The 10,287-nt window shown below is 37.1% G+C and overlaps 1 protein-coding gene across 1 annotated transcript in view; it reads left to right on the top strand.

Annotated features, from left to right (window-relative positions):
• The first annotated feature begins 212 nt into the window (after positions 1 to 212).
• LOC137819395 (uncharacterized) overlaps positions 213 to 10,287 on the top strand; it is a 60,376-nt gene continuing 50,301 nt past the window's right edge. Inside the window, exons 1-4 of the mRNA XM_068623232.2 lie at positions 213 to 681; positions 789 to 877; positions 2,505 to 2,614; positions 2,720 to 2,774. Coding sequence (XP_068479333.2) covers positions 570 to 681; positions 789 to 877; positions 2,505 to 2,614; positions 2,720 to 2,774 — 366 coding nt within the window. The 5' untranslated portion in view covers positions 213 to 569. The remainder of the gene's footprint in view (positions 682 to 788; positions 878 to 2,504; positions 2,615 to 2,719; positions 2,775 to 10,287) is intronic.

The raw sequence follows: 10,287 nt of genomic DNA, 5'->3' as shown, positions 1-10,287 counted from the left end.
AATTGAAAAAAAAGAGTAGTTTTTATACCGTGAATAAATGATACCATTAAAAATAATTAACTTTTAATTATGAATTCAAAATAAGTTTTAAGTGATTAAACATATAATATTTGGAATTTTAATCGGACAGAACTAACTTTCGAAGGGCCCTACCGAATCTTGACCTATAACCGCTTTTAATCAAAACTCTCTTCTCCCGCTAGAACTTAACTAACTCCCACACGCACGTGCCACACGTATCTCCTTTCCCCTCTCCACTGCAAGTGCACACACAATCTTCCGGCACGTGGTTTTGCAGCATCAACCCACATTTTTCCATTTTTCTCTCAGAAAATAACCAGAAAGAATCCAAATTCTCTCTGACCCGAATGCTCCGACCCAAACCCGTTTAATCAACGGCTTTTTGGTTTTCCTATTTTCATTGCACACTACAGTGCATCGCGATCTGTGCAATGCTAACATTGTCAATGACGCTTCTGTTATAACCAATTTCTCGAAGAATATATTTTGAAGCTTGTCGTTCGGGGCTTTCCCGAAGCTCGATTCGAACCAGGGACCGAAGCTCAGGCATGGAGTCGATCATGGCAAAAGCTCTGGAGTACACTCTCAAGTACTGGCTCAAATCGTTCACCCGAGACCAGTTCAAGTTGCAGGGTCGCACTGTTCAGCTTTCAAATCTAGGTCAATTCTAAATATCATTTTCTCTTTTTTTCTGTTTGTCAATTTTGAATTAGGGTTTTTGATGATTGGAATTGGTGTCGATTTTGAATTTTGAGTTTTGCGTTCAGATTTGAATGGAGATGCGTTACATTCCAGCTTTGGATTTCCACCCGTGCTCAGTGTCACCACGGCCAGAGTTGGCAAATTGGAGATCATGGTTTGTCTATTGTCACTCTCACTAATTAGTTTTGCTCTTTTTGACGTTGGTTCCTCAGAATCACAATGCACAAGTAAAATGAGTCTAGAATTAGGCACTGCTGGTGAATTTGGTAGTTCTGTGAAAGCAAATTTTGTTTCATAAAATTGGCACCACTTGTAACTTGTCCCCGAACATTGCCGATCAGTTAATTTATTCTCTGAATTTGATAACCATCGCCAATGTGGTTTTTGAAGTAAAATGAGGGATGAAATTGATTAGTGTGAACTAAACTTAGGGATTAAAATGACTGAGAACTTCCAATGTTTTAAGGATTAAATTGATGGGTCTTAATAAGTGGTCTGGGCTTCGAGTCTTGGTTGTCACTTTGAGTATGGATTAAACGATGTTGGGGGAGAATACTCACCTTCTAACTTAAGGTCTTCATAAGTTAAGTTTAGTCATTACTTCATGGGATGATTAATCTATAGAAATTCTGTGTTTACCAAAAAAAATAAAATTGATAGGTCTTTTTTGCCATTTGGGGACTACAATTAATAGTGTTATTATAGACTATAATTAATAGCAGTTTCCAAATTCATTCTTTTTTGCCATTTGGGGACTAAAATGACTCATTATTATAATTTGAGAGACAAAAATGACTAGTAATTGTAATTTCTGGGATTAACATTGATGTTTACTTCAGGCAAAATGGGTTGATAAATGTTGTAGCCTTTAGTGATCAATTAAATTGAATAGAATATTCTATTTGTTGGACTCATCAATTGTATGTATTTCTAATTTTCTACAGTTAAGTAAGAGTTCTTTTTATAAATAACAGGGAGTCCTCACAGATAAGTTTTTTCGGCTATGGGGAGAATAGAATCTAAATCAATCAATTTGATTGGTTCAATTTCTTTATCTTGTATAAAAAAACCATCAAACCCAAACCAAGCCAAACCGATAAAAAATAAGTCGGTTGAATTTGATACCTAATTTAATGTCTAAGTTTAGACCTTATAAAACATAAAAAAAAGTAGGGGACATAAAAGGAAAAGGAATGGTAAAAAATAGAAAAGAATGACTGGGTTGAGTGACAAGGTTGATTGGGTTTTCAAATATAAATTCTAAGTAATGAAGGTCCGCCCTTGTTGGTTTGGTTTTGGTCAAATATAATCAAAGAAGATAACTGAACCAACTTAATTGATTTGGTTCAGACGTTTAGGTTGGTTGGATCAAACCAAACCAATGAATGCCCCTTAATAATACATAGAATATTAGTAATTTCTTTTACTTTCTTTGTTTTTTTGTGGTGCGTATTCATTTTTCATTATTAATCATTCTGGTATGTTGCTTTGATTCCAATATTTCTTTTGCAAAATCCTGACAATTAAAATTAAATTAAAAACATTTTTTATAACTGTAATTAGTGAAAACATTTTGGCTGAAAATGAACACACACACAAAAAATCAAATGCACAATTTCTTTGTCTTGTTAGGTCCTTTGTTTACATATATATATATATGTATATATATATATATATATATATATATATATATATATATGTGTGTGTGTGTATGTATACATATGCATTCAAATGAATTTTGTATGGTTTCTTAACAAGTCCAGGTGTGTGTTGCTTTATAGTTGCCGTCTATGAGCAATGTACAGACAGAGCCGTTCATCGTGCAAATTGATAGGCTAAATTTGGTTCTTGAAGAGAATTCTGAATTTCAGCCATCTGAAAATCCAACCAGGTAGTGAAATTAGTGTCTTGCCAAATATTTTGTGAGGAGTCTTGTTGTAGAGTGATGCCTTTGCTGTTACTTATTTAAGTTCTTTTTTTTCTTTGCTTTTTACAGTTGCACGACATCAAGTTCCTCCTCAAAAGGTAGCGGCTATGGTTTTGGGGATAAGGTTTGATTATTTAATCTCTAATTGTAAATTATTTGCATGAGCGAGTAACATCCATGTACTATATTAATCATGCAATAGTTGTAAATTTCTCAACAGATTGAGGAGACGAGAAAAACAATAACACTTTCACTCAGTTGGGAGGAATTTGATTTATTCACTTCATGCCTTCAGGGGACTTGTCATTTTTTCCCCTTTTCCTTGTGTTGAAGTTGTTGCCAATTTCCTCGAGAAATTTCACTAACATGAAAAATAAGAGTAAAATACAATTTTGTCTCTGAAAGTGGAAATCTGCATTGATTGGTCTCTAAAAGTTTTCATGTATACAATTGTCCCTCCATTTCTTAACTTCATGGCCAAGAATTCCTTTCAACATGAACGTCATAAAATTGTGGATTAAGTTAACAATTTTAGGGACTAAATAGCCATGAAGTTGACAAATTAGGGTCGTAAGTTGACAGAAAACATGATGCAATCCAAGCTTGTGGTTGGATGAACTCATGGAGTGGCAGAGAAATTGATCGGAGAGGTGCACCGAAAAGGAGAGGAAATGGTGATGTTTGGAGCAAGTTTGAGGTGCTATGAAGAAGAAAGAGATGCGACCAACTTTCTTAGGATTTTACTAGGCCTAGAAGGCTTTATAGCAAGGGAGATTTGGGAGAGAATGAGTTTCGAAATCTGAATACTTCATTCATTAATTGCAAATCTGAATACATGAGGTTTATTTGAGGTATTTATAGATGAAGAGAGTGAGGGTAGCTTGGCCCTTAAGCAAGCTTAACTAGGGTGAGGTTTGGTGACTTAAGGATGATCGTGTATGTCCTCTTGAGATGCTTTAGAGACCCTTGTGTGACAAGTGAGGGTTTCCAGAGTGTCTTTGATTCATCCACAAAATAATCTTAAAAGTAAATCAAAATACAAGTCCTATACATGATTATTCTACTATTTATACTATCAAGTTTAGAAGGAATAATATTTTCTTCTATTTAAATTATGAGGTCATTAGACCTATATATACATGAGAGCTTGCTAGTTATTTTAGGAAATATGGACAACTAATTCTAGAGAAACAAATCCCTATGATTGTGGGATTGTTTCTAAATACATAATCCTAATATTAATAGTAAGATACAGCTGTGATACAAAATAAAAATATAATAAGGATAAAATATAAAACTTCCTAAACAGTTTTGACACTCCCCCTCAAGCTGGTGAATAGATGTTCTCCATTCCCAGCTTGGATATAATTCTTTCAAAGTTACTGTAGTTCAGTCCTTTGGTGAGTATGTCTGCAAGTTGACTCTGAGTGGACACATATGGGGTGCAAATCAAGCCACTGTCTAACTTTTCCTTGATAAAATGTCTGTCCACCTCGATATGTTTAGTTCTATCATGTTGTACTGGGTTGTGGGCTATGCTAATTGCAGATTTATTGTCACAATATAACCTCATAGGTTCATCCCATCTTATCTTCAAGTCTTCCAATATAATCTTCAGCCATAGAAGTTCACATATTCCTTGGGCCATTGCTCGAAATTCTGCTTCAGCACTTGATCTAGCTACTACACTTTGTTTTTTACTCTTCCAAGTCACTAGATTTCCACCAAGGAAGGTGCAGTATCCAGTAGTTGATCTCCTATCCACAACTGACTCTGCATAATCTGCATCCGTGTATGCTTCAAGACGAACACTTTTGTTTCGTTTGAACAAAATCCCTCTTCCTAGAGTCCCTTTTAAATACTGCACAATTCTAAGGGCAGCTTGCAAATGTGCCTCCTTTGGTTGGTGCATAAATTGACTGACTAGACTCACAGCAAAAGCAATGTCTGGCCTAGTGTGAGATAAGTAAATAAGCCTGCCCACGAGTCTTTGGTACATTTCCTTGTCCACGGCATTATCCTCCTCCGCACTTCCCAACTTTATATTTGGATCAACTGGAGTACTTGCTGGTTTGCAGGCTGTCTTTCCTGTTTCTCTAAGCAAGTCAGTAATATATTTTTGTTGAGATATGAAGATTCCTTTCTTGGAATGGGCCACTTCAATTCCCAAAAAATATTTAAGTCTCCCTAATGTCTTAATTTCAAATTCCGTGGCAAGACATTGACTTAACGTTTGCTGCTCCTCTTTGTCATCTCCAGTTATTATAATATCATCTACATACACCAATAATATTGTTACTCCTCCTGAAACTGAATGTTTAATAAATAAAGTGTGATCTCCTTGGCTCTGTTTGTAGCCCAAACTTGTCAAAACTTTGGTGAATCTTCCAAACCATGCTCTTGGGGATTGTTTCAGCCCATATAGAGCCTTTTTTAGCTTACAAACGGTTCCAGCAGCAACCTGTCCATCATAGCCAGGGGGCAACTCCATGTATATTTCTTCTTTAAGGTCTCCATGTAGGAATGCATTCTTCACATCGAACTGCTGCATATCCCAATCATGATTTGCTGCTAATGACAATATTACTCTGACCGTGTTCATCTTAGCAACCGGAGCAAATGTCTCCAAGTAATCCACTCCATAGGTTTGAGTGAATCCTTTGGCTACTAACCTTGCCTTGTAACGCTCAATAGTCCCATCAGCCCGATACTTTACAGCGTATACCCACTTACACCCTACTGGTTTTTTTCCAGTTGGTAAGGTGACAAGCTCCCAGGTCCTGTTCTTGTTTAGTGCCTCCATTTCCACATCCATGGCTTGTTTCCATTTCCTGTCAGATAATGCTTCAGATACAGAGGAAGGTGTGGGTGTAGAGTTTAAGTTTGTGAGAAAGGTTTTATGGGTAGGAGAGAATTTTTCAAAGGATAGGAAATTTGATAGAGGGTAAAGTGGCTGTTGGGTGCAGGTTCTGGTTCCCTTTCTAAGGGCAATAGGAAGATCCAGGTTTTGATCCTCCTGTGCTTCTGAATTTTCCAAAATAAACTCATTAGAATTATTGGAATTTCTAGGATTAGAAACTGTTACCTCATGTAAAGATGGTAGGTTGGATTCTTGGACATGGATAGATTCTGGAATGACCTTTCCTCTTCTTGAATATACCAGATTTTTTCCGAATTTCCCACCACCATTAGGTGCAGATTCAGCTGCTGATTCAGGTGCCTGTTCAGGAGCTGATTCAGGTCTTGCTGCTGGTTCAGGTGCTTGTTTTGTTCTTGTCTCAGTTTCAGGGACAGCAATGCTATTTGTCCCAATTTCAGGTCCAAATGCCATATTTGGAAGCATGAGAGGCTCATCTTCCTCTCTTACATTCTCCCCTTGAAGATGAGGCTGGAAGTAGCTCTCTTGTTCGTTGAATGTGACATCCCTTGACACAAAGAATCTCTTTGACGGGGGGTGAAAACACTTGTATCCTTTTTGTGTGGTTGAGTACCCTAAGAATACACATTTGACAGCCCTAGGGTCCAACTTTCCCCTTTCATTACTATGAATCTGCACAAAGGATACACACCCAAATATTCTAGGTTGGAGTTTATTTGTAGGGTTTAGGTGTGGGTAGAAGGAGGATAGGACTTCCATGGGGCTTTTTGATGCTAAGATTTTAGAGGGTAACCTATTGATTAGGTAGGTGGCCGTAAGAAGGGCTTCCCCCCAAAATTTCTTAGGGACATGATTTTGAAAAAGTAGAGCTCTAGTTTGGTCTAATAAGTGCCCATTTTTTCTTTCTGCAATCCCATTCTGTTGGGGTGTGTTAACACATGAAGACTCATGAATTATCCCTTCCTTTTGGCAAAAAGAGTTTAGCACCAGGTTAAAGTAGTCCTTAGCATTATCAGACCTAATTCTCTTGATATTAACTCCAAATTGATTTTTAATCATAGACACAAACTGAACAAAAATGGAGCTAACCTCAGATTTATGTTTCAATAGGAAAACCCAAGTCACCCGTGTACAATCATCTATGAAGGTTAAAAACCACTTAGCACCTGAGATATTAGGAATATTAGCAGGACCCCAGACATCAGTATGGATAAGAAAAAAAGGGAAAGGACTCATTTTATTACTAATGGGAAAAGGTACACGCTTGTGTTTCGCAAGCTCACACACCTCACAATGGAGACTCTCCACATTTAAATTCTGAAACAAGGAAGGGAAGAGCACTTTTACAACTTGAAATGAAGGGTGTCCTAGCCGACAATGATATAGTTGAGCTTTCTCTTTATTGGTCATGGTGGATTCAGATATGAGAGAGTGACTATTGATACCAAGATTAGGATCCTCCATGTAGTATAGGCCATTCCATTCTCTAGCATGTCCAATCGTCCTCCCTGAGTTTTTGTCCTGAAATACACAATAGTTGTTATGAAAAACAACGTTACAAGAGAGATCTTTTGTGAGTTTCTGTACAGAAATCAGATTGGTGGACAATTTAGGGACATGAAGGACATGTTTTAATGTTATAGATGGGCTTATTTGGACTTCTCCTTCACCTGCGGCAGTTATACATGTTCCATCTGCTGTGGAAATTTTCTTGTTGCTAGGACATGGGATATATGTGGAGAAGTATTTAGGTAGAGGGGTCATATGGTCAGTAGCACCTGAATCTAGTATCCAGAAATGAGTAAAGGGTGTATCTGAAGCAGTAAGTCCAAAAGAAAATGGAAACTTACCAGAATATGTTAAGGAGCACATACCTGAGGGCTTCTCCAATTTACTAAGGAAGGACCTTACCCTTTCTATCTCTTCATGATTCAGCTGGACAGATTCTTCTCCTTGTCCATTAACAATGTGTGCTTGTCTTTGTCCTTCCCTTTTTGGAGGGCCTCCTTTCTGGCCCCATTCTCTGCTTGGGGGTTTTCCATGTAATTTCCAGCACTTTTCCCTTGTGTGGCGCGGCTTGTTGCAGTAGGTACACCAGACTTCCTCCTGTTTTTTCTCTATATTGGAAAACCTGCTTTTCTTCTGGTTAGTTAGCATGGCTGTTCCTCCTTCAGCTTTCATTGCTGAGCTTTCAGTAGTTGGGGTCTCCAACATCAGTCCTCTCCTGCTTTCTTCACTTCGAATAATGGCTACCACTTCATTAAGCCCTGGGACTTTCTCTTTTCCCAAGATTTGGATTCGAACCTGATCATATTCAGGATTCAGGCCTACCAAGAAATCATAGACTCTATCTTGTTCAATATACTCCTTAAGGATTGCTGAGTCTTCTGAACATTTTGCTTTTATAACTCGGTAGTGATCCAATTCCATCCATAGGGACTTGAGTTGATTGGCATATTCTGTAACAGATTTGTTTCCCTGCTTGGCAGCCACGGTTTTCACTTTTACATCATATATTTGAGCAGCATCCTTGGCCTTAGAATAGGTTTGTTCTACTGCCTCCCAAATTTCCTTTGCTGATTTAAGGAACATGCAGGTATCACTGATTTCTGGGACCATTGAATTCCACAGCCATGCCATGATCATGGAGTCTTCTTCATCCCATGATTTGAACTTGGCATCCTGTTCATCAGGGGCCATATCAGTCAGGTGACTGACCTTTCCTTTTCCTTTCAAGATGGTTCTAATGAGTTGAGACCATTTGAGATAATTTTTTCCATTTAATCTATAAGCAGAATGAACATTCTGCAATTCTCCAGCAGTTTGGAATCTGTCCCCAATAGGATTCACGATCTCAGTGATCTCAGCCATCACAGTGATGAACAGTAGCGGCGGTGAACAGTAACCGTGATGAACAGTGCGTGGTGAACAGTAACCGCGGTGAACAGTAGCCGCGGTGAAGGCTACACAGCAATGAAGGCTGCGATTAGGCCAAGGTTGTGCAGCAATGAAGGCTGCAGCAAGGCTCAATGTTGTGCAGCAATGACGACTGCAACTTAGGGTTTTCAGGCACGGTCAGAGACTCCTAAAGATCAGGAGCTCTGATACCATATCAAGTTTAGAAGGAATAATATTTTCTTCTATTTAAATTATGAGGTCATTAGACCTATATATACATGAGAGCTTGCTAGTTATTTTAGGAAATATGGACAACTAATTCTAGAGAAACAAATCCCTATGATTGTGGGATTGTTTCTAAATACATAATCCTAATATTAATAGTAAGATACAGCTGTGATACAAAATAAAAATATAATAAGGATAAAATATAAAACTTCCTAAACAGTTTTGACATATACACAGTTCTTCTGTCTTTATTCTTCTTGTGTATGGTGGCTTGGATGACCATCCATCAAGCTCCCCCCTTCAAAAGGATCTATCCTCAGATTTGATTAAAGTGCCACCTTATTTCTAAAAGATAGCAACCATAAGTAGAATTCAAAAGAATAAAGGTTGATAGGCATTTAACAAAGTAGAAGAAAAATAGACTTACCTCTTTTTAAAGAAGATTGAAATATGGCAAGAGATTGGAGTGAGAATGATACAACAAAAGTATTATAAAGAAAGTTATAGGCAAGAAATAATCTCTTGTTTTTCAATCGTATGAAGTTGCTTAATCTTTTGATTTAATTGTTTTATTTCAAGCAAATTTTCACATGGTTTTGCAGAGGAATTGATGCTTTTGTTTGATGCAGTCGTAGACAAAGATTTGTGAAAAGTGAAATGTCTTTGTAGTTGGTTTTCCACTATTTGCGAAGCTATGGAAAAACTAGCCACAAGGCTATTTCCTCTAGAAGATGAATTTTTTTTAAAACAACCGTAGTAAACAAATGTATTTTGAAAATGCATAGGTTGTTATAATAAAACATCACAAGTTTCTAAGGGCACAATGTGAGTTAAACATTTTTACCGTAGTGTCCTGAAGAAGGTTGGACTTTCACTTGTTGACGCACAACTAAATCCCCATCATTTTTATGCCAAAAAGGTTTATAAGATGGAAAAGGGGCATCTATGTTGTGTTTCAACATTTGAATAAACAAAGGTATAAACTGATAACTATCCATAAGAGAAAACCTTAGAAAAATTTGACAGGTATTATGAAAATCATTTTCTCTATGGAGAGTATTAAGTTGATTAACATTCTTAAACAAAATATTTGAATCAAGGAAAGAGTTGGAAATAATATGAGCAATACTAGTACTAGACTCCTCTCCTTTCTGCTCAATATTAACCTACTCTTTAGAAGATATCTCTATTTCTTTCTTTTCATTTCCTAGATTTGTAGGAGGTTCTATGGTTGGTGTATCTATAATTTGAGGTACCTCCTTTTGAGTGTTTTTAGGGATGGAGATACTTGTTTCCTTGGAAGAGATTCTAATTTTTCACTAAATTCTCTCTCTATGTGGATATAATCTTTTTCTCCATCTATAAATTTATGACCTATTGTAATAAATTTCTTTAGATCCTAAAAAGTAGGCTGAGAAACAATAGGTTCAGAAAAAGATATCTTGTGATAAGGTGTAGCCCTAGATTGTGGTTTGGGAGAGTAACTCTCCCTCCTGTAATCTTTCCTAGGGTAAGTTGAGCTAGGATATGTATCCACAATATGGGTGTTTTGGAAGACCTCTTTTCTTGGAGAATAGGGTTTCTTATAAGGTTCGTTGTTTGGATAATACCCTTCCCTTGTAAGCTTTCTCTA

This window comes from Phaseolus vulgaris, chromosome 11 (genome assembly GCF_051622355.1).
Source record: "Phaseolus vulgaris cultivar YP4 chromosome 11, ASM5162235v1, whole genome shotgun sequence".
Taxonomy (NCBI): Eukaryota; Viridiplantae; Streptophyta; class Magnoliopsida; order Fabales; family Fabaceae; genus Phaseolus; species Phaseolus vulgaris.
This window is presented reverse-complemented; position numbering and strand designations above follow the sequence as displayed.